This window comes from Mesoplodon densirostris, chromosome 5 (genome assembly GCF_025265405.1).
Source record: "Mesoplodon densirostris isolate mMesDen1 chromosome 5, mMesDen1 primary haplotype, whole genome shotgun sequence".
NCBI classification, from domain to species: domain Eukaryota; kingdom Metazoa; phylum Chordata; class Mammalia; order Artiodactyla; family Ziphiidae; genus Mesoplodon; species Mesoplodon densirostris.
The window spans coordinates 70,001,342-70,027,068 of NC_082665.1; the positions used below are offsets into that span (position 1 = coordinate 70,001,342).

Below are 25,727 nucleotides of genomic sequence, written 5' to 3' on the forward strand. Positions count from 1 at the left end.
TTTTCTCTAACTAGTAATATATAGGAATAATTTCAGGTATTTCAATCTTCCAACTTTCACATTAAGTTATTTCCTCACCATCCCAGACTTTGGTAACCCTCATGAAATCTGTTATCAAACTTACAGAGCTTTAATAATTTCTTTCTAAGAACCCATTTTGTGCTCACCTTTGGACCTATTAGTTTATCTGCTGTCATTTTAGCAAAAAGTTCTGCTGTCTGGGCTCGAACCTGTGGATGTGTTGAATTGCAGAACATGTCTAGTAAATAAATCAAAGCTCCTGTGAAGGAAAGAAAGAATTAGTGTTTATACTCTAAATAAAAAAAAAAAGACTTTTCTAATCATAGAATCATAGTAGAATTCATTTTCAACCTTGTTTCAACTCAATGCAATTTTTTTTTTAAACTGTAAGCCTTCCAAAGCATTCTTCTAGTTTATCAGACTATACAAAGCAGCTCAAAATAAGCTTCACCATTACTGAACATGACTGGATGAGAAAGCACTCCATACATTACCTTTTGCCATTGCTTCTTTGATTAGTTTTGTACTTGATGTCAAAGCATAAAGAGTTTCCAGAACAAGCTGACGACCTGCAAAGTAAAAGACATTTCAAGGAATGTATCATCACATTAGCTTACATTTACTGGGCACCAGTGCCAGGCACTGAACTAGGTGTTCTACACAGGGTATTATACTTACATCTTCACAATAACCAGTAAGACAGGAATTGTGGCATCCATGAGTGAGGAAGCTGAGACCCAGTTTGACCAACCCATGGATTCATAGCTAGTGAGAGGTATAGCTCACTATACCACTGAGGTATATAGAGGTTTATAGAAGTCTGACTTCCAAAATCCACACTCATAACCACTATGCCATACTGTCTTGCTACCTCACCGTTCACTGTGCAAACAAAATCTTCTCACCTCCTGACACCCTGAGAACACTCTATTCAGGGATCTACAATTTTTATGTGGTGCTAGTATCTTAGAGAAATGAGTAGGAAGTATCAGTTGCAACACACTGTTCCGATCTAAGACACAATAGCATCCTTCTGCACATAGTCTGTGCGCTTCTCACCCTTGTCATTGAAGTAGACTCGGCTACTGGACTTTTCTAAAGTCAAAATGGCAACAACAGACAGGTGACCAAAGGAGTAAAGAGTTGGCAAAGAGGGTGAAGGCTGCCAAGTATCAGGCTGAGACTAAAACAACAAAGGATGGTAGCCAGACTGAGCTAAGTTAACAGGCAGGAGAAAAAACACTCAAAAGGAGATTTTTTTTTTTTTTTTTTTTTTCCTTTTTGCGGTATGCGGGCCTCTCACTGTTGTGGCCTCTCCCGTTGCGGAGCACAGGCTCCGGACGCGCAGGCCCAGCGGCCACGGCTCACGGGCCCAGCCGCTCCGCGGCATATGGGATCCTCCCAGATCGGGGCACGAACCCGTATCCCCTGCATCGGCAGGCGGACTCTCAACCACTGCGCCACCAGGGAGGCCCCTCAAAAGGAGATTTTTAAGAGAAGCAACAGTATTTCATTGAAAACCTACCACTGTTCTAACCATAGTTTCCAAGGAAAACAAGTCTTTGGAGGGGATAGAGGAAGTTAACATTTTATGTTTTTAATGGCCCTTAGCAAACAGTTAAAGATAATTTAGTCTAAAATATAAATGAGGACCTCCCTGGTGGTGCAGTGGTTGAGAGTCCGCCTGCCGATGCAGGGGACATGGGTTCGTGCCCCAGTCTGGGAGGATCCCACATGCCGCGGAGCGGCTGGGCCTGTGAGCCATGGCCGCTGAGCCTGTGCGTCCGAAGCCTGTACTCCGCAATGGGAGAGGCCACAACAGTGAGAGGCCCGCATACCGCAAAAAAAAAAAAAAAAAAAAAAAAAAAAAAAAAATATATATATATATATATATAAATGATAGCAGAGTAGGCTGAGATATCTAGATGTCAGCTATTTTACCGGTAAGATTAAAATAATGACTGGACTATATAAATCCGATATGAATGTAAAATAACTTTCAAGTTATGACTTCTGTAACATTCTTCACTTCATCAATCAGTTTAATTTTGCATTGTTTGAAGCCTTGTAAAGCTGTTAAAAACTAATAGAAAAGAAAAACCAACTAAGGTTGTAGGGATGATAAAAATAATCTGCGAATGACTTTTAAAAGTTGTCATTTTAAAGAGCTATTTCAAACGTTGTTTGTTAAAGAAAACAAAAATATCCAATGGAAACTGAACTCCACTCAATTCACTGAACCTAACACGTGCAAAGCACTGGGGCATAAAACGAATGCGACAGGTTGCTGCTCTCAAGGAGGTGAACAGGTGTGAAGTCAAGATTAACATGACTTCCAAGCGGCTAGCAAAGCCAACTGAGCAATGTCTGCTGACGGTTAAGTGGCAAAGTTGGACTTAGTATCGCCAACTGCCTTTGAAAAGCAATCTCAAGGTTGATCCTAGCACTTATGCTAGATGACTGTACAGTTTGTAAGGAGTCTATATTATTTCAGGCTGTATTCAAGAAATCAGGTTGGTGTATTTTAAAAAATTGATATCATTTGGTGGTAACAGTCACTATCAGCATCAAATCAGTAAAGGACAAATAATGCAGGATTGAACTTTAAGCTAACACAAGCATTAAGCATTAAGCATTTTTTCCTATCGTCCAAGATCAACTGTGTGTGTGTTTTTTTTTAATAAACCATGGAATATTAGTCAATTCTCAATTACTCATGTGTAGCTTATACTCAACTAATTGAAAATCCTAGATTATTTTCCTTTTGCTTTTGGATCTCTCTTACCTCTTTCAACTTTTGATATGAGAAATGCAAAATAATTAACTTATGTAAAAATATAATTAGAAAGACGTATCTAATATAAAGAATACCACTTAAAATATTCCAAAACAAAACACGGATAACACTGTGTCAGAGGTTTTGTATCATCTGTGTAACTGCTCCCCTCAATGGGTTGACTGTACTGTTGTTTCGAAAATTCCAGTGAATATACGTACTTGATGGTAAAGAATGTAGAAGAGCCAATAAATTGGACAAAACCATTGATTCAGCAATATTGTTGACACAGTCTTGGTTAGACGTCACTATATTCACAACCTGAAAATTAATCAATAGGATGTTAAGAGTTCTGGAAATAATTTTGGACCTAAACAAATTAAGTCAAATTAGTCAGACCTAAATAAACTTAAAGGCTTTACCAAAGTGAGAAAAATGTTTGGAGGACAAAATATTTAATTTTTAGGCAAGGGTTTAATTTTAAAAGATTGGCCTTATTATTCTGTTCTTTTGAGAATAAAAAATGTTAATACTAATGCATATATTATATACATTAGCTTTCTATTAATTTAGAGGTAAGAATTAAATATAATGATCTAAACAAATATTTTAGTACCCATTCACAATCTTGAGGCTTATAAGAAGCCTTCAGTTCTATACCAGTTCATGCTCTAGAACTATGGTGTACACTGTAGTGCTTTCCAATTGTAGATTTGGGGTGGCAAGTGATTAGGAAGATAATCTTCTTTACTACTGGGACTTTTCCTTTTAGAGGGAGAAAGTAAATGTCTTTAGTGCCCAGCACAACAGATTAGGTCTATCTTTCCATTATAAAGAAACAGGCATGTTTTTCTTTCAAAGAGGATGACCGTTTAAGTCTAACTTATTATATACATTGATCTAAAGATCAATGTCACTTAACTTGAACTATGTGGTCAGCATCTCAAAGCAAAATATCCCAGATTTAATAATGCTTATTTGAAGAGTTACAAGATACTTGAAGGAATTAAGTGGAGAAGCATGTTTTTCAATTTAAAGAACATGCTTGTTAAGATTTTTGAACAATTTAACATTTATTATTTTATTAAACATCTTTTTTAAACCAAAATGCAATCTAAGAACACTTAATCATTCATAAAGTACTCATTATCCTGTTACCGCAGTGTTGAATTTGGTGTTCTTTATAATAAATCGTGTGTGTTATAATAGGCAGGATCATCTGAAAAAAGACCCTGGGAGCTCACTCTGGGTTGCCTGGACAAGGAGCCCCCTGTGACCAGGGTCTTCCTGCTTCTCCCAGAGGAAAAGGCTCCACCCAAACAGCTTCCTATGGGACCAATGATTTCATTCTCCTGAAGGAGGGGCCTCCAACCACTTCTGGACCCTCAAGGCCCACAGGTTCTGGGCAGCTGCCTCTCCTAGACAGCTCCTGTGAACAGCATAACATACCAGGTGTCTGTCTGTCACCCTCACTGGTAAGGCTGCTTTTGTACCAGACCATAAGAAGGGAGAGCAACTTAGGGGGAGGGAACACAAACCCACAGTGTGCAGCCAGCACAGTGCCCTGGTCTCAACATGTCTCTCTGTGGGGACACTGAGAGATATGGGAAATCCTGCCTCCTTTACTTGTTGATCTGTGGCTTCCAAGCTTCCCAAGTAAAGCCCATTCTTTAACTCACGCCACATGACACTGTAAAAATGCATCCCAAGTTCTAATGCATGACAGACGATGACCACAGAGGGAAAGTACCTTGAACACTGTACAATACTTGCTCTTCAAAATGAGCATATTAATTCAAATTTTAAAAACATATTCACTTGGCTTAATAGGCAAAATGAAAAAAACCACATGCAAACTTCCATTCAACTTTAGATGATGATTAATCAAGGATCAAACCATGTATAGTAAGTTGTAGGAAAGACAACATGCTTTAGTACAAAATTCTTTTACCTCTAAAGCCAACTGCTGCACTTGACCAGCTCCATGGACGCGAAGAAGAGAAAATATTAACTTAAAGTGCCCAATGCATTCACTTTCAGAGCCTAGGAAGTAAAAATAAAACGTTTAATTTTTATTTCCAAGAGATGTTCTAAATTATCCACCTTTAGGAAACTGATAAACATTTTTGTTTACTGTCAATTATAAGTCTCTGGTAAACTTTTCTTAACGTTTGTGACACAAAGTGAGTGAAGTATCACTAAGCAGCAGTAAATCTTAAGAAGTTAAATGATATTAGACTATCTTAGGTTTGTTTTGTCTTCATTTCCATCCCCACCCCTAGTTAACCCACAGGCTAAAAACAAGAAATTTATCAAACACACAATCCAAACACAACTCAAAAATTAAGTGTAAGGTGGTTTTTTCACTCTTTACCTTAAGACTGTAGAGCTACCCTTGTCAGCCTAATTACATCCGGGGAGAGTGTGACATCATCTGGCTTTTAATTAAGACTGAGTTAGAACCCTGCCACTTGAGAACTACATTATAAACAAGTAAGTGCGAAATCAATAGCCAGCTTTACTGCAATTCCTTTGTACCTAATATGTCAACTCCAAACAATAAGGAACGAAGTTTTCTTCCGATTTTATAATACTGCCTTTAAAAACATCCCCATGTATATATACCATGGGAATGATTTATTTTCTTAAACATTTAAATATTGTTGGTTATTTTATTTGAATAATGTATTACTGTAATACATAGTGAAAAGAGCAAAGAAGTACATGAAAAATAATATTAAGTGTTAATAAAAAAGATTTGAGGTCTTCATGTAACTTAAACTGAATATATATCGTTTTAGGTTTTATATTCTATACTTGTTATCAAAATTAGAATTGGAAGAAGCTTTTGGATTTTCACCCATCCATCTCCCTGAAGTCAAGCAAGAGTGATAATGTTCTTGGAAATGTCCTTCTTAAAGATGTTTTAAGAATGACAATTCTCACTTTATTATTTCAGTTTTTATACACCAAAAACTTCAGGCAGTTTTTCAAAAACATGGCATTGTGTTAGGGACCAGAAGACACAAAAATGAGATCACCTAATAAATAAATCTAATTTAAGCCCTTATATTGATACTTGGTATGTCAATTTATGTCATCAATGTGATATTTTACACTAGCAAGCTACTCTGCCTTTTCAACTCATTGAAAGTCATATGCTCTTAGAGATACGAATTATTCTAAGCATGGTGACCTGACCTCTCTTTCCACCCTATTATTTAGAGGTAAAAATATTATAGGGTCAATTCCTCTTAATGTTATACACAGTATAACATTATAACCAAGTACAATTTTTCCTGCATTTCCCTGGTAAAACTGAGAACTGGAATTTTTGGGCTCTTCCATTGTATGGATCTTATTCATCAAGGGTATAGTCACACACCTGGATTATATTTTATAACATTTCTCAGAGCCTCCAAAGCCATTTCCACTCTTGGCAAGCGGTCTCCATGTTGCTCTGACTCCACTTTTGCAGAATGAGTGATAGCCATGAATGTGTGGAGGTACTGGGCCTGGGAGCCTATATAATCCAAGAGACTTGCAGCAAATGCTTTTGGAACCTAAGTTGAGTGGAAAAATATTTAAAAACGAGTGTGCCCTTAGAAATAACCTATAACAAAGACTCCACAGCAGAAAAAAACAACAACAAAATACTTCAAGCCATGAAAGTGATTAAATTATACATACACATGAATATACCTATGGATTAAGTGGGGAGAGGGGGAGAAAGGGGACAAAACCCAATTGCATTAGGAAGTGTTTAACATTTTTGTCTAAATCCATTAGAGATTTGATATACTCCCATCAGTACCTCAGTATAATAATTCTGAGACGAGTATGTCTTCCCTTTACCAAGGTATTGATAGTATGATATGTAACTTCTACAATTTGGTTATAGTTTTATATTTAAAATTATATATATTTAGATTATAAATTCAAAGGACAGTTTTCAAAGACATTTCACAAATCACTGAACTCATTCTGCTTAGCAGCTATTTATAGATATTATTCTGTGATAAATAGTAAATGTTATAGTTTAGTAAATTCTTTTTTTTCCAAGAGCAAACTCTTTGTTTTAGAGAAACAGCCTCACTTCTTTCTTCCTTACAAAGCAATCAACCAACAAATTCTCTTTGCCACCCCTCCAAAAAAAACTACAACAAAAATTTCCTACATGATTTCCAAGCACTACGGAAAGAAAAGAAGATCATTTGCTTCCAGAAGTGATTTGGGATCATCACAAGAGATGACCTGGTGTGACCCCAGTCATCTTCTAAAACTTCGCTTTGCTTTCCACATCTATTTTCTTATTTTCTTCTAAAAATGGGCCAGAGACGGACAGACCACAGAGTCTGGTGGTCTGATATTCAACATGATGGAATGAGTATGTAAATGGCCTTACACTTCCATGAGAGAACATTAAAGCTGAAGGCATATATACATGATACAGTGGGGTAGCATTATGCATAAAATATCAGGAACAGCTGGGAAAGGAATAAATTCTTATTCATGAACCCACAAAATTAAATTCTTTAACATTCAAAATAAAGAGGATCATAAGTTATCAATGGTCACCCCATCACATACTCAAGTTAGTATAAAGCATTTGGCAAAAAAACAGGTATTATTTCAATGTATACAGTGTGAATAAACTAGTAGCTTTCAATAACAAATGATCAAAGGTGTCAGACAAAATTAAAAGTAGAGAGCTTACCTCGAGTGGGAAAGTAGGGACTTCATTATAGACCCTAACAAAAATCTCCCCTACAATAAGTTCTTTGGCATGATCACTGTAGACAAATTCTGATCCATAGGTTTTGTCACAGTCACCCTTTTTAAAAAAGAAAACAGATTGTTAGAGGTAAATTGGAATCATTAGTGTCTGATTTATTAATCTATCCATATTCAGTTTAATAAATTAGCAGATAAATAACTTGAAAGATCCATTCATTTTCCAGAGGGAAAAATGTGGTGGGATACACATCACAGCACTCAATGCAATTTTAATGTTTGTAATCAGTAATATGGACTCTGGAAAAGGCATAGAATTATGTTATTTCTTAATCCAAAGATCAATATTGTAACTCATTTTAAAATCTCAAAAGATCACTGAGGTCAGCCAATGAAGTGTTCATAAGCAAGTATGACAAGTGGCTCTTCTCTCTCCGCTCAGCAAACATTTGGCCCAGTCAGATATAGGGTGATAGAGCTAAGAAACGAACACATTTGGACTGGTTTTAAAAAGTAATACATTAAGTAAAAAGTGCTGGAAAACAGGGTCTCTGAATAAAAAAGCAAGGTAATAGTAGAGGGGTTGACAAATCAAGAACAATTTCCATTTAAGGACAAGGAAAAAGATAGGAAAGAGGAATGGGAAAAAAATAGCCACCAGAAGACTTAGGTGGAAATCACTCAAAATTTAGGTTGGACTAAAATAATACATAAAAGTGTATAGTAAGTTGTAAAGGGCTAAACAAAGAGAGAATGATGTTCTCTCCTGGTAAAAGAATAGATGAGGTCACCACGGTGAGGCACAGCCACCCCCACCTCTGCAGGAGACCCTCCAACACTAGCAGGCTGTCAAACATGCCAAAGATGTGGAGGTCATCCCAATGCAGGTCTTTGAGGGTGACAGGATTAAGTCTGTGGTTTCCCTGGTGACTCAGGGAGACAACACTTTACAGGATCCCAACTTATGCTGCTCCATGCGAAGCTGCCTTAGAATCGCTTTCAAAGACCCCTTGTCTGCATCTGTGAGCTCAAGGGTTATCATTCCATTTTGCGTGGATTTGTCTTTGTGAAGAGAAGATTGCAAGAAAGCACTACAGGAGCTGCACTGGTGACCCAGGACCTCTCCCTGCTTTGCTTGTGCCTCATGATTATTTGTATCCTTGAAATGATTAAGAAACCTTGAAACTAGATACATCAGAAATACATCTACATGTGGAACTGCTCCTATAGAACAGCTACTGAACACTGGCAGAAGACCTCAGACATCCCAAAAGGCAAGAAACTCCCCACGTACCTGGGTAGGGCAAAAGAAAAAAGAAAAAACAGAGACAAAAGAATAGGGACAGGACCTGCACCCATGGGAGGGAGCTGTGAAGGAGGAAAGGTTTCCACACACTAGCAAGCCCCTTCGCAGGCAGAGACCGCAGGTGGCGGGGGCGGGTAAGCTTCGGAGCCACGGAAGAGTGCACAGCAACAGGGGTGCGGAGGGCAAAGCAGAGAGATTCCCAAACAGAGGATTGGTGCCGACCGGCACTCACCAGCCCAAGAGGCTTGTCTGCTCACCCGCCGGGGCGGGCGGGGGCTGGGAGCTGAGGCTCGGGCTTCGGTTGGAGCGCAGGGAGAGGACTGGGGTTGGCGGCGTGAACACAGCCTGCAGGGGGTTAGTGCACCACGGCTGGCCGGGAGGGAGTCCGGGAAAAATTCTGGACCTGCCGAAGAGGCAAGAGAATTTTTCTTCCCTCTGTATTTCCTGGTGCGTGAGGTGAGGGGATTAAGAGCGCTGCTTAAAGGAGCTCCAAAGATGGGTGCGAGCCGTGGCTATCAGCGCGGACTCCAGAGCCGGGCATGAGACACCAAGGCTGCTGCTGCCGCCAACAAGAAGCCTGTGTGCGAGCACAGGTCACTATCCACACCTCCCCTCCCAGGAGCCTGTGCAGCCCGCCACTGCCAGGGTCCCGGGATCCAGGGACAACATCCCCGGGAGAATGCACGGCGCCTTAGGCTGGTGCAACGTCCCGCTGGCCTCTGCCGCCACAGGCTCGCCCCCCACCTGAGTGAGCCAGAGTCCGCGAATCAGCTACTCCTTTAACCCCATCCTGTTTCAGCGAAGAACAGACGCCCTCCAGCGACCTATATGCAGAGGCGGGGCCAAATCCAAAGCTGAACCCCGGGAGCTGTGCGAACAAAGAAGAGAAAGGGAACTCTCTCCCAGCAGCCTCAGGAGCAGTGGATTAAATCTCCACAATCAACTTGATGTACCCTGCATCTGTGGAATACCTGAATACACAACGAATCATCCCAAATTGAGGAGGTAGACTTTGAGAGCAAGATTATTTTTTCCCCCTTTTCCTCTTTCTGTGAGTGTGTATCTGTATGCTTCTGTGTGAGATTCTGTCTGTACAGCTTGGCTTTTACGATTTGTCCTAGGGTTCTGTCCATCTGTTTTTTTCTAAATAAAAAATTTTTTTTCTTAATAATTATTATTTTAATAACTTTATTTTACTTTATTTTATTCTTTTTCTTTCTTTCTTTTCTTTCTTTCTTTCCTTCCTTTTTTCTCTCTTTCTCTCTCCCTCCCTCCCTCCCTCCCTATCTCTCTCTCTTTCTTTCTACTTTTTCTCCCTTTTATTCTGAGCCGTGTGGATGAAAGGCTCTTGTTGCTGCAGCCAGGAGTCATTGCTGTGCCTCTGAGCTGGGAGAGCCAACTTCAGGACACTGGTCCACAAGAGAACTCCCAAGTCCATGTAATATCAAATGGCAAAAATCTCCCAGAGACCTCATCTCAACACTAACACCCAGCTTCACTCAATGACCAGCTAGCTACAGTGCTATGCACCCTATGCCAAACAACTAGCAAGACAGGAACACAACCCCACCCATTAGCAGAGAGGCTGCCTAAAATCATAATAAGGCCACAGACACCCCAAAACACACCACCAGATGTGGACCTGCCCACCAGAAAGACAAGATCCAGCCTCAACCACCAGAAAACAGGCACTAGTCTCCTCCACCAGGAAGCCTATACAACACACTGAACCAACTTTAGCCACTGGAGACAGACACCAAAAACAACGGGAACGACAAACCTGCAGCCTGCAAAAAGGAGACCCCAAACACAGTAAGATAAGCAAAATGAGAAGACAGAAAATTACACAGGAGATGAAGGAGCAAGATAAAAACCCACCAGACCTAACAAATGAAGAGGAAATAGGCAGTCTACCTGAAAAAGAATTCAGAATAATGATAGTAAAGATGATCCAAAATCTTGGAAATAGAATAGAGAAAATGCAAGAAACATTTAACAAGGACCTAGAAGAACTAAAGAGGAAACAAGCAACAATGAACAACACAATAAATGAAACTAAAAATTCTCTAGAAGGGATCAATAGCAGAATAACTGAGGCAGAAGAACGGATAAGTGACCTGGAAGATAAAAGAGTGGAAATAACTACAGCAGACCAGAATAAAGAAAAAAGAATGAAAAAATCTGAGGACAGTCTCAGAGACCTCTGGGACAACATTAAATGCACCAACATTCGAATTTTAGGGGTCCCAGAAGAAGAAGTGAAAAAGAAAGGGACGGAGAAAATATTTGAAGAGATTAGAGTTGAAAACTTCCCTAATGTGGGAAAGGAAATAGATACTCAAGTCCAGAAAGCACAGAGAGTCCCATACAGGATAAATCCAAGGAGAAACACGCCAACACACATATTAATCAAACTGTCAAAAATTAAATACAAAGAAAACATATTAAAAGCAGCAAGGGAAAAACAACAAATAACACACAAGGGAATCCCCATAAGGTTAACAGCTGATCTTTCAGGAGAAACTCTGCAAGCCAGAAGGGACCAGCAGGACATATTTAAAGTGATGAAGGAGAAAAACCTACAACCAAGATTACTCTACTCAGCAAGGATCTCATTCAGATTTCATGGAGAAATTAAAACCTTTACAGACAAGCACAAGCTGAGACAGTTCAGCACCACCAAACCAGCTTTACAACAAATGCTAAAGGAACTTCTCTAGGCAAGAAACACAAGACAAGGAAAATACCTACCATAACGAACCAAAAACAATTAAGAAAATGGGAATAGGAACATACATATCGATAATTACCTTAAATGTAAATGGATTAAATGCTCCCACCAAAAGACACAGACTGGCTGAATGGATACAAAAACAAGACCCATATATATGCTGTCTACAAGAGACCCACTTCAGACCTAGGGACACATACAGACTGAAAGTGAGGGGATGGAAAAAGGTATTCCATGCAAATGGAAATCAAAGGAAAGCTGGAGTAGCAATTCTCATATCAGACAAAATAGACTTGAAAAAAAAGACTATTACAAGAGACAAAGATGGACAGTACATAATGATCAAGGGATCGATCCAAGAAGAAGGTATAACAATTGTAAATATTTATGCACCAAACATAGGAGCACCTCAATACATAAGGCAAATACTAACAGCCATAAAAGGGGAAATCAACAGTAACACATTCATAGCAGGGGACTTTAACACCCCACTTTCACAAATGGACAGATCATCCAAAATGAAAATAAATAAGGAAACACAAGTTTTAAATGATACAGTAAACAAGAGGGACTAAATTGATATTTATAGGACATTCCATCCAAAAACAACAGAATAAACATTTTTCTCAAGTGCTCATGGAACATTTTTCAGGATAGATCATATAATCGGTCACAAATCAAGCCTTGGTAAATTTAAGAAAATTGAAATTGTATCAAGTACCTTTTCTGACCACAATGCTATGAGACTAGATATCAATTACAGGAAAAGAGCTGTAAAAAATACAAACACATGGAGGCTAAACAATACACTACTTAATAACGAAGTGATCACTGAAGAAATCAAAGAGGAAATCAAAAAATACCTAGATACAAATGACAATGGAGACACAACGACCCAAAACCTACGGGATGCAGCAAAAGCAGTTCTAATAGGGAAGCTTATAGCAATACAATCCTACCTTAAGATACAGGAAACATCTCGAATAAACAACCTAACCTTGCACCTAAAGCAATTAGAGAAAGAAGAACAAAAAAACCCCAAAGTTAGCAGAAGGAAAGAAATCATAAAGATCAGATCAGAAATAAATGAAAAAGAAATGAAGGAAATGATAGCAAAGATCAATAAAACCAAAACCTGGTTCTTTGAGAAGATAAACAAAATTGATAAACCATTAGCCAGACTCATCAAGAAAAAAAGGGAGAAGACTCAAATCAATAGAATTAGAAATGAAAAAGGAGGAATAACAACTGACACTGCAGAAATACAAAAGATCATGAGAGATTACTACAAGCAACTCTATGCCAATAAAATGGACAACCTGGAAGAAATGGACAAATTCTTAGAAATGCACAACCTGCCAAGACTGATTCAGGAAAAAATAGAAAATATAAACAGACCAATCATAAGCACTGAAATTGAAACTGTGATTAAAAATCTTCCAACAAACAAAAGCCCAGGACCAGATGGCTTCACAGGCGAATTCTATCAAACATTTAGAGAAGAGCTAACACCTATCCTTCTCAAACTCTTCCAGAATATAGCAGAGGGAGAAGACTCCCAAACTCATTCTACGAGGCCATCATCACCCTGATACCAAAACCAGGCAAGGATGTCACAAAGAAAGAAAACTAAAGGCCAATATCACTGATGAACATAGATGCAAAAATCCTCAACAAAATACTAGCAAACAGAATCCAACAGCACATTAAAAGGATCATACACCATGATCAAGTGGGGTTTATTCCAGGCATGCAACGGTTCTTCAATATATGCAAATCAGTCAACGTGATACACCATATTAACAAACTCAATAGATGCAGAGAAAGCTTACGACAAAATTCAACACCCATTTATGATAAAAACCCTGTAGAAAGTAGGCATAGAGGGAACTTTCCTCAACATAATAAAGGTCATATACAACAAAACCACAGCCAACATCGTCCTCAATTGTGAAAAACAGAAAGCATTTCCACTAAGATCAGGAACAAGACAAGGTTGTCCACTCTCACCACTCTTACTCAACATAGTTTTGGAAGTTTTAGCCACAGCAATCAGAGAAGAAAAGGAAATAAAAGGAATCCAAATCAGAAAAGAAGTAAAGCTGTCACTGTTTGCAGATGACATGATACTATACATAGAAAATCCTAAAGATGCTACCAGAAAACTACTAGAGCTGATCAATAAATTTGGTAAAGTAGCAGGATACAAAATTAATGCACAGAAACCTCTGGCATTCCTATACACTAATGATGAAAAATCTGAAAGTGAAATCAAGAAAACACTCCCATTTACCACTGCAACAAAAAGAATAAAATATCTAGGAATAAACCTACCTAAGTAGACAAAACACCTGTATGCGGAAAAGTATGACACTGATGCAGGAAATTAAAGATGATACAAATAGGTGGAGAGATATACCATGTTCTTGGATTGCAAGAATCAACATTGTGAAAATGACTCTACTACCCAAAGCAATCTACAGATTCAATGAAATCCCTATCAAACTACCACTGGCATTTTTCACAGAACTAGAACAAAAAACTTCACAATTTGTATGGAAACACAAAAGACCCTGAATAGCCAAAGCAATCTTGGGAACCAAAAATGGAGCTGGAGGAATCAGGCTCCCTGACTTCAGACTATACTACAAAGCTACAGTAATCAAGACAGTATGGTACTGGCACAAAAACAGAAAGATAGATCAATGGAACAGGATAGAAAGCCCAGAGGTAAATCCACACACATATGGTCAACTTATCTTTGATAAAGGAGGCAGGAATGTACAGTGGAGAAAGGATGGCCTCTCCAATAAGTGGTGCTGGGAAAACTGGACAGGTACATGTAAAAGTATGAGATTAGATCACTCCCTAACACCATACACAAAAATAAACTCAAAATGGACTAAAGACCCAAATGTAAGGCCAGAAACTATCAAACTCTTAGAGGAAAACAGAGGCAGAACACTCTATGACATAAATTACAGCAAGATCCTTTTTGACCCACCTCCTAGAGAAATGGAAATAAAAATAAACAATGGGACCTAATGAAACTTAAAAGCTTTTGCACAGCAAAGGAAACCATAAAGGAGAGCAAAAGACAACCCTCAGAATGGGATAAAATATTTGCAAATGAAGCAACTGACAAAGGATTAATCTCCAAAATTTACAAGCAGCTCATGCAGCTCAATAACAAAAAAACAAACAACCCAATCCCAAAATAGGCAGAAGACTTAAATAGACATTTCTTCAAAGAAGATATACAGACTGCAAACAAACACATGAAAGAATGCTCAACATCATTAATCATTAAGAGAAATGCAAATCAAAACTACAATGAGATATCATCTCACACCAGTCAGAATGGCCATCATCAAAAAATCTAGAAACAGTAAATGCTGGAGAGGGTGTGGAGAAAAGGAAACACTCTTGCACTGCTGGTGGGAATGTGAATTGGTACAGCCATTATGGAGATCAGTATGGAGGTTCCTTAAAAAACTACAAATAGAACTACCATATGACCCAGCAATCCCACTACTGGGCATACACCCTGAGAAAACCATAATTCAAAAAGAGTCATGTACCAAAATGTTCACTGCAGCTCTATTTACAATAGCCCGGAGACGGAAACAACCTAAGTGTCCATCATCAGATGAATGGATAAAGAAGATGAAGCACATATATACAATGGAATATTTCTCAGCCATAAAAAGAAACGAAATTGAGTTATTTGTAGTGAGGTGGACGGACCTAGAGTCTGTCATACAGAGTGAAGTAAGTCAGAAAAAGAAAGACAAATACCGTATGCTAACACATATATACGGAATCTATGAAAAAAAAAAGTGTCATGAAGAACCTAGGGGTAAGATGGGAATAAATACAGAGACCTACTAGAGAACGGACTTGAGGATATGGGGAGGGACAAAGTGAGAGAGTGGCATGGACATATATACACTACGAAACCTAAAATAAATAGCTAGTGGGAAGCAGCCGCATTGCACAGGTACATCAGCTCGGTGCTTTGTGACCACCTAGAGGGGTAGGATAGGGAGAGTGGGAGGGAGGGAGACGCAAGAGGGAAGAGATATGGGAACATATGTATATGTATAACTGACTCACTTTGTTATAAAGCAGAAACTAACACACCATTGTAAAGCAATTATACTCCAATAATGATGTTAAAAAAATAGTAATAGATGATATATAGAAATCTGAGACTTCTTCTCCCTAGCTCTGTAATTCTCAAAACTTCTATCAATGAAGAGCTCTGAGTGACTATCACGAAATGAATTCAAAACTAAATTTTGAATAATTCAGGACACCCAGTGATGGTTACTCTTTAATGAAGTCCAAACCCCAAAACACAACTTCTTCTAAACCATCAAGACTCAACCATCTAATGTATGTTTTATCCAGGCCTTCTCATCTCCCATTCTACTTACTGTCTTTTTTTTTTTCATGGCTTAATAGGTTCTCCTCTAGAAGGTGGCAGGATAGAAGAAATTATTCAATTTTGATACCAGAAAGCAATTTTAATTTACTGAGGAAAAGAGGCTGAAGAGAACAATTAAAACAGAGCTTCTGGGCACAAAAACTGGTTAAAATAGAAGACAGCTATATGTAAGTGGTAACTAAAAACACAACAAAAAATTGTAATGTATATTAAATACAATAAGAATGCTATTATTAAATGGGCCAAATATTAGGTAGCAAAACCTATAGGCTTGATCAACACCCAGTGGAGAAATAATGGGTTTCTGTTTCGTCAATACTAAGTTGTATTTCCAGAGATTCCATTAGAGTAAGAAATTTATAAAACAATAACATACTTTTTTAATCATGTTTTCTTGTTGGGATTCAAGAAATTCAAGTAGTTCTGCTCTTGTAGAATTGTTCCATATCAAATATGGGCTCTCTGTGTTACTGTTAAGCATCTTCAAAATCTAGGAGAAAGAACATTACTGTTTTATAATATTTAGGAAATATATTGAAATTACCATTCATTAAAATTGTCTATGATAAGCCAAGCAGTGTAATAGGTGCCTTAAGTATAACAGATCTCAATAATTCTAGCAAGTATGTTAATATTTTCCATTTTGCAGCTGAGAAAAATCAAGACTGAGAAAGATCAAATTATTTGCCCCAGGTCTCACAACCCTTAAGTGGTGAAACTGGGATTCAAATTTGAGTCTGTATTGACTTCACGTTCTTAACATTTGCTCTGCTTTGTGAAAATTACATATGATATTCTGTGTTAAAGCATTTTATAAACTCAGTAAATGTAAGCTTAAAAAAAACCATACCATACTGCCTTTACATACATATATTTGAAAACAAAACCTAAGTCTTTATGAAGCATACTCCTAGGAAGGGAAGTAAAATTTATGGGCAGAGACTCAGTTCGGATTTTCTTGGCTAAACCTTGTAGTTCTGCAGACATAGCTTATGCCTGCTTAGCCATCCAGGGTGCTTTCCCTTTGTTTAGCTCTCCTCAATTTTAAGTGTACACATAGACATTTAACTCTCCTTTGAATGTTTTTTGTTTTTTGGCTGTGCCTTGTGGCTTGTGGGATATCAGTTCCCTGACTAGGGATTGAACCCAGGCCCTCGGCAGTGAAAGAGGAGAGTCCTAGCCATTGGGCTACCAGGAATTCCCTAAATGTTTTAATAAGAACTTTTTACACTTTACATTTACAGAGCTCTGTGCTAGGAGGAAAGCAGTGGGTTATTACCTCCATCTTACAAAAAGACATCCAACCCTTGTTTTCAAAACATGAACTACTAATTAAGTAAAATGACTGAAAAAATTTATCATGAAGAAAATTTTAAAACTCTGAGAAGTGGCAGTTTAAAATAAGCATTTTATTAAATCCAGATGGAGTCTAGGCCAAAATTTTGAAGTGTTACTTATTTTTTTTTCTTTCCTGTAGTAGTTAATCAACAACTTGTTAGTATTTCTGGAAAGAATGTTTTCAGTCAGCAAAATACTTCACACTGGTGAACACAAAGCCCAGAAAAAGAACCAAGATCAAGATTGGCATCTAAAGCTCTTCCCTCTTACTCAGGGGATCTGAAAGGCAGTGTCCTGCACTAAAAAACAGACTCAGTCAGATTAGATTAAAAAGATAAATAAGCTGCTTATAAATTCTAAAAAATATTTTACATTTGGAACACTGAGGCCTTTTTTCTTCTAAAACTATTAGATGATCATCAGAGAAAATGAAATAAAATAGCCTACAATTCTACAATTCAGGGATAACTAGTTAACATATTGATACAGATCCATCCATTCATTCAATTTTTTAATACCAAAAATGGGATTTAACCTTTTCACTTAAAATACTTTAAACTTTTTTTGTGTGTGTGTGTGGTGCACGGACCTCTCACTGTTGTGGCCTCTCCCATTGCGGAGCACAGGCTCCGGACGCGCAGGGTCAGTGGTCATGGCCCACGGGCCCAGCCACTCCGCGGCATGTGGGATCCTCCCGGACCGGGGCACGAACCCGTGTCCCCCGCATCGGCAGGTGGACTCTCAACCACTGAGCCACCAGAGAAGCCCTAAACATCTTTTAATGTCTTCCCATATTACCTTTACAATTTGAGGCTTCAAGATATTCTATTTAATGGATTTCTATAGGTTAATTCTCTAATGCTTAGATTGTTTCTCAACGATTCTCACAGAAGAGGTTGGGTGATCTGCCACAAGCATACTTATTTTTGTCATGAATGTATATGTGTGTATATATTGACTTTTAGGATTTCAATGCTGAGTGTAAGTAAGTTATAGCTTATAACAAACAGCTAAAAATAGACTCTGGGTCTCCTGACTCCCAGTCCTCTGTCCATTCCAAGTTCACTCTCTTGTCCTGTTCCTTTCTGATTCAATATTATCAAGAATTATGGGGACCTCTACAGCTGAGAAACATGAAGTTAATCTACCCTTACAGAGAGACTGGACTTGCAGAGCTGATATGATAACATCAGCATCAAGCCACAACAACAAACCAAATTTCTCAGTTGAGAGAACAAGCATGTGAGCATTTTCAATTTTTAGGTTTCCAAGAGCAATCAACACTGTTATATTCCTCTACTATCTAAAGAATCTTGCAGTATTTATCAAAAACTCAGGCTACTTCTGAAGCACATACCTCAGTAGCACTAACTACAGCAAGTTTTCTAGCAACATAGGGGGTCAGCATGCCAGCTACACTTTTCCTTATGGTTGGATTTTCTGGTGTTGCTTGTTCTTCAGGCAGATACCCTCCAAGGCGACTTAGAGCACGGACACTCAGTTTGGCAAGATTGTTGGCTACTTCCTGTTACAAAAAAATTAAGACATTAAAATAGATCTGTTATCTTACACAGGCAACAGTACCTTTATGGAATCAAAACAGTATGGAACATATTAAGGAACAGAAAGCACAATTAAAAAGAAACAAAAAAGTCCCCAACACTGACGTCAGAGCTTATTCTTTTATTTATATGAAAGACCATCAGAATCTATGTACTCATTTATACCTAATACGGTATCTTGTAGATAACTGGAAGAAGCACATTGGGGGAAGGGTGGGGAATAGGGATGGGTAGGTAGATCTGATCGCTAGAGGCACATATCACAATATGAGTAATGAATGACAGTGAACAGGAAGGGACAGACAGAAAACAATATCTGTAAAAATCAGGTAAGTTCTCAAGTGTTTAGGGGAACTAGCCCCAACAGCACTGTTATGATCTCCATGTGGTACACAACCATAATTTTGCAAAAATAAAGGTGACTCTGAGTAATCAAGAAAAGATTATGTCCAGAATATGCTACTGCAAATTCCCTTGCCTTGAATCCTTCCGGGATAAGTGGTTAAGACAAAAAGTTTTGGGGCTTAGGGCTTCCCTGGTGGCGCAGTGGTTGAGAGTCCGCCTGCCGATGCAGGGGACATGGGTCTGTGCCCCGGTCCGGGAAGATCCCACATGCCGCGGAGTGGCTGGGCCCATGAGCCATGGCCGCTGGGCCTGCGCGTCCGGAGCCTGTGCTCCGCAACGGGAGAGACCACAACAGTGAGAGGCCCACGTACCACACACAAAAAAAAAAAAAAAAAAAAGTTTTGGGGCCTAAAGAGCAATAAACTTAATAATCTTGAAAAACAGTTTATGCCTTTGAGGCTTTGAGCTAGGGCTTTGCTTTGCATTCACCTATGGTATGGGTTCAAATTCAATGTTAAAGTAGTGTTAAGGTTACCTGCTGGTTTGTTTCTTCACTTTTCTGAATACCACTCTCTTCTAGTGTGTAGTCATAATTAAACAGATAACCAAGCAGATGCCACAAAATTCCAGCTTGCAATAGGTGTGTCTGTAGCCAGAAATCCACAGCAAAAGAGCTGACACATTCTACCCCAAGAGCTGCCACCCGTGGAATACTCTGAGAATAAGAATAATGGAATTAATTACAGGATTAAAAAAAAAGCTCCCAAGAGAAACAGGCTGTGCATGTATGCCAAGCTAGCTAACTTATTGTGTGTCTACCTCCTCGTATATTTTCAATTCGTTTATATCTGAATCCTATATCTTTTAAAGCCTAAAATTAAAAGTAACCCTGTGAAAAGACACAGAATTACTATTTTTAGAAAATTAGTTTTTAAATTGAAGTATAGTTGATTTACAATATTGTGTTAGTTTCAGGTGTAGAGCATAGAGATTTGATTTTTTTGCAGATTATATTCCATTAAAGGTTACTACAAAATACTGGGTATAAATCCTTGTGCTATAGAGTAGATCCTTACTACCTATTTTATGAATAGTAGTTTTATTTGTTAATCCCATACTCCTAATTTGTCCCTTCTCACCTCCCTCTCCCTTTTCTCTTTGGTAACCATAAGTTTGTTTTCTATGTCTGAGTCTGTTTCTGTTTTATATATACATTCATTTGTATTATTTTTTAGATTCCAAATATAAGTGATATACAGTGTTTGTCTTTCTCTGACTTATTATATTAAGCATAATATTCTCAAGGTCCATTCGTGTTGCTGCAAATGGCAGTATTTCATTCTTTTTTATGGCTGAATAACATTCTGTTGTGCATGCGTGTGTGTGTGTGTGTGTGTGTGTGTGTGTGTGTGTGTGTGTGTGTGTGTGTGTGTGTGTACACATCTTAAGCCAATTGTCTGTTGATGGGCACTTGGGCTGTTTCCATGTCTTGGCTATTGTAAATAGTGCTATGAACATTGGGTGCATGTATCTTTTCAAATTAGTGTTTTCGTTTTTCCAGATACGTACCCGGGAGTGGAACTGCTGGATCATATGGTAGCTCTATTTTCAGTTTTTTTAAGGAAACTCCATGCTGTTTTCCATAGTGGCTGTACTGTACCAATTTACATTCCCATGAACAGTGTATGAGGGTTCTCTTTTTTCCACATCCTCTCCAGCATTTATTATTTGTAGACTTTTTGGTGATAGCCAGTCTCACTAATGTGAGGTGATAGCTCATTGTGGTTTTGATTTGTGTCAGAATTACTATCTTTGAGGCTAGTTAGTGTCAAAGACTTGGGAATACAGTTTTCTTTGTTTCACTTCTTGTATTTTTAAATTTTAAAAATACTGATAAGGCATTAATAGCAATGCACGTGCTAGTGATCTTAAGTGTATCAATTATATCTTTAGTGCAGGTATACAGATTTACTTCTTTATACTAGAGTTTGCCTTCTTATTAAACACTTCTAAGGACATCAAGTAAATATAGTTGAGGACATTATTTTCATCAGATTCCTTATTTCTAGATACCTTAGCCTGGGATCAGCACCCCAGTCCTGTTCTATTCCAACACAACTGTCACTCTGCCCAGTTACCTAAGAAATCACTCTCTTTCCCAGCCACCTATCACATCACCCACAGACAACTTCCCTTGGCAGTACTAGACTGGGAGGAAACAGCAAGCTCTCAGATCCCTATAGCTTTTCCACCAGGAAATGACTCGACTCTTAAGTTTCAGGTTTTACGTGGTCCTTTACTTTCATTAGATTGATTTAGTCTAGTCTTCTCTCTTGCTTCCCTGCCTCTGTTCAAATGTTCACATGAGACCAACTTCCCTCTAGATATGTCACTCTAGTCTTACTCTTTGTGGGCCAGCCCAGGAACAAAAGCCACCATTTACTGAAGCAAGGCTTCAGTGAAAAATGTAATTTACTTGAAAATAATTTTAGGAAAACAACTAGTTAATAAATTGGGGACTGGCTACTTGACAAGAAAAACCCACTGCTGACTGAATCCAGAAAGTGGTAAAGATGACCTCTACCTTGCCAAAATAGAGCACCCGACAGAGATCCCTGATGATGCCAGGCATTTCTGTGATCTTCTCTCGGCATTCTTCAAACTGAGCGGCCACACTATAGCATTTGCTTATGTGTCCACACACCTGCAGACAACACAAGAGAGAGAAAAAAAAAAGTCACATGTGCATTCCTTATTTAAGACAGTGGAAATCACATCAGCGGAGATTCGTGAATAATGCTTAATGGTATATATGACACTCCAAAATTAAATAGAATATTTCTATTGAATTATTAGTATTTCTGGTTAAGATTCCCTATAGATTTAGGGTTGGTAAACCATGGCCGCTAAGGCTAACAGGCCAAGTCAACCCTGTTCTTGTATGCCCAGAAAGCTAAGAATGGTTTTTACATTTTGAAAGAGTTGCAAAAATCACAAATAAAAATATGCAACAGACTGTACATAACATGAAAGCCTCAAATATTTACTCTCTGGCCCTTTATAAAAAGAAGTTTGCCAACCTCTGGAATAAAGTACTTTTGTCCAGAATTCTAATAATGTACTATACTTAAAAATAAGGATGAAACTCAAAAGCCTGTACTCGATTGTTTTATATTCTAAATTTTGCTGGCATAAACAAAAGGCCACATAAAAAGATGCATCTACAGTGATCTTAATGAACTCCTGATGGATTTTCTATTAAATAATTCAACAGAAAAGAAGCCAATGAAAACACTAGGGATGGGAGAGGGAGGTAGAGAAGGAAATTAAGGAAGGGGAAAGAAGATAAGTGAAACAAAAATGGCAAAATGACAAATGTTTGAAACTGGGTAAAAAAAAAATTAAGCCAACAGATTACGTATGATTTAGCTGCCTGCTGTTCTTAAAGTGTGGTTCTTAAAGTGTGACACACAGACCAACAGCATCAGTATCACTTGGGAATTTTGTTAGAAAAGCATATTCTCATGCCCCACCCCAGACATACTGAATCAGAAACTCTGTGGGCAGGGGACCTGGGAGGCAGAGCTCAGCAACCCAGGTTTTAATGAGCCCTCCAAGTGATTCTTACAGATGTTTAAGTCTGAACTACTAGTATAACGTAACTTTCTTGGAACCATATGCTTTAGTCTTACCTGTACAGACATGTCAGTTGGTTTACTAGAATGATTCAAGACAGCCACACAGCGACTAAATGCCTCTTGTAACACCTGCAGAAAAAGAAGTCAGCCATTAACTCTCCATTTTGACTTGGAGTCTGAAAAGCCTTTTCTGGTAGGGATAAAACATTAATAACCTTTTAGTATCAGAAACTTGTCAAAGAAATGTTTGCTCAATTAACATTTGTTAAATAAACAAGTAAACAAAGGACCCTGAAGTTTTTTTAAGCATCCCACTATGCTATTTTGCAAGTAATATTAAGCTCACCAATTTTGAATCCAATATTCTCCAATTCACGTTATGAAATAAAGCTCCATTTATTTTAATTTTGGTATTATAATATAGAGAATATTGTTATCTGTTGCAATAAATTAAACTGTATCAACTGTATTTGTACTTGGTGAATTATTTATTGCTAAGAGACATACAGTTTGCCTAAACTAGCTTGAAGACAAGGACAAAGGTCATTCCATATTACCTCAATTCCATTCTCCCTTCTGAGCTCTTCAGCATTGAGGGCTGAGCAGTTAACAGTATGGAAAGCCAGCTCTGCAGCAGCAGGCAACAATGGTGATTCTTTTGAGAAAAGGAGGTCATCTGAAGTTTCCATTGTTATTGTCCTAATTAGCATGGGGTAGCCTGCATATTTATAAGGCTGTAAATCTGAAATAATCATGGTTCTAAGTTAATTTTGACACTATGTTCAATTATGTTGCCAAAAAAAAGACTATAATATGCAACATCTTAAATGTTTCCTAATTCTAGTTTATAAAAATAAATTAAACCAAGTACAAATCCCTTGGATCTTTTCAACTAGCAAACTTGTTTGGTTGACTTTTCTAAAATGTTTCCACTAGAAAAAGAGTATTTTCTGGTAGATTAAAACTGAACTTTGTGTACAGTGGTTTTGATCCTTTGCAGAATATCTGTTTTTCTATGTTGTCCATGTGATATTTATAACTTTTCACCTGATCAGACAGCAAGACATAGCCAATGCATCAGAGACCCATACCTCTTTATAAAGAGATAGAAACATTTGATTTAAATGAGAGTGAATATTTTATATTCTGCTTTCTGAATAACAAGAGTACTTTTCTATTTTACCAGTTATCATAAAATAAACGTTTGAAAATACTGAATATAATTTGTTACTATGAATACAAAATAGAAAGTTAATGTATTAACTGTATTTGGCTAATTCCGTGTTTTGATAAGCAAATTTAAAAGTGAAATCTGAAATACACTGGTGTTCAATTCCTGTTTTCTTTTTTTTCATTTTTTTAAAAAAAACTAACCTACGAGGCAAAAATATGTAAATTAACTGGCTTTGACTTTATAAGTATCTCTGTCATCCCACTTGAAATCAGCATAAAGCTTTTTGCCTTTTGAGGATGACAAATAATCTGCTTTAAATTAACTCACTTCTAAGATGGCTTAAAAAAAAAAAAAGCCTCTTGGAACTGGTCCCAGTGGTCCTAACACACACATACATAAGAAGGAGAGTGAATTAATGTTAAGTTCTATCAGATCAGGACCCCCATCCCAACTTACTGAGTATAAACCCCCTTTGGGAAAAGTGGAAGACAGCCTGAAAAAACATTCTGACCTTGATGATATACCAATGATGAGCTACAACTGCACCTTGTGGCTAATATAGATTTACCAGCCATCAAAAAACAACCAATGGTTTGAAAAAGACTTCTGTAAACTCATTCTCATTAGTGATAAATGCGATATAACTAAATGCTTTACAAATGTTTTCTGTTGAGTTCATATGCAAAAGTGAATCAATTAATCACTGTTCTCTAATGACCAAGCTGCTCAATCCCTACGCTGTCCCCTCCAGTACTTAAACTGGAACCCTACTTGTCTTCAATTACCCAACACTCCTGCTTATCTCAGATCCCCACTGTCCTCTCTTTTCTCCCATCATCCTATAGAGCAAATGGGTCTCCCACTTTGTGTGTAAGCCAAGTTTAGTTCCCAAGCCAATGGACACCTGCCATATTGAACCCAAATCCCACCCTCAACAGTCTTAAAACTTCTCAGTGTGCTCCTAGCTTTCTGGCTGCTACTGTTAGGGCTACCACAAATAGCCCTGAAAACATGCTGGAGATTTCCAATAACCTGTATCCTGAAACTGAAACAGAGCAGGACCCTATGGTCCTTGCCCCCCATGTCCTCCACCTGTGCAAAAACTTTAGCCAAAGAATAAGTTTAATCAGAGAAGTGAGGAAATACAGAAACAAAGGCAAACAGTCAAAGGAGACCAAATAATAGTTTAGTCATTAAGCAAAGTCAAGGACCTTTAGTTCCTCCTCAAAGGCTACAGATAATATTCTGAGCCATATCCTGTGAGCTGTCTTATGGATACTGAAACTCCTACCAGGTGGAAGAAGTTAACTACATGATGACCAGACTATAGCCATGACATAAGCTGCCACAATTCTGAGAACTGGCCTCAAGGAAATGGGAACAAACTAACCCTGGAACTGAAGACTAACCGTACTTAAAGCAATCAAGATGACACTGGTCAGACCACCACATGACCAACTTTAAGATGACTGTCAGAGCTGACTGGACTGTTTCTGCATGTAGCCCCTTCCCTCAGCCTATAAAAGCTCTTGCCCACTGGTTTGAGGTGGGGGGAATCGGCCTTTGAACAGGCAGCTGCCCTCCCTCCACCCCACTCCCTTGGTTGCCGGCATCCAAGATAAAGCAAACTTTCCTCTCCACCAACATTGCCT

At 38.2% G+C, this 25,727-nt stretch overlaps 1 protein-coding gene across 1 annotated transcript in view; it reads right to left on the reverse strand.

The window, feature by feature from the left end:
• Positions 1-25,727, reverse strand: part of DNAJC13 (DnaJ heat shock protein family (Hsp40) member C13) — a 123,727-nt gene that overhangs the window by 18,934 nt on the left and 79,066 nt on the right. Inside the window, exons 37-48 of the mRNA XM_060099013.1 lie at positions 23,459-23,643; positions 22,956-23,030; positions 21,848-21,967; positions 19,799-19,978; positions 18,714-18,881; positions 16,395-16,508; positions 7,515-7,631; positions 6,183-6,360; positions 4,749-4,840; positions 3,019-3,118; positions 516-590; positions 168-280 (exon numbers count right to left, since the gene is read on the reverse strand). Of these exons, the coding sequence (XP_059954996.1) occupies positions 168-280; positions 516-590; positions 3,019-3,118; positions 4,749-4,840; positions 6,183-6,360; positions 7,515-7,631; positions 16,395-16,508; positions 18,714-18,881; positions 19,799-19,978; positions 21,848-21,967; positions 22,956-23,030; positions 23,459-23,643 (1,517 nt within the window). The remainder of the gene's footprint in view (positions 1-167; positions 281-515; positions 591-3,018; positions 3,119-4,748; positions 4,841-6,182; positions 6,361-7,514; positions 7,632-16,394; positions 16,509-18,713; positions 18,882-19,798; positions 19,979-21,847; positions 21,968-22,955; positions 23,031-23,458; positions 23,644-25,727) is intronic.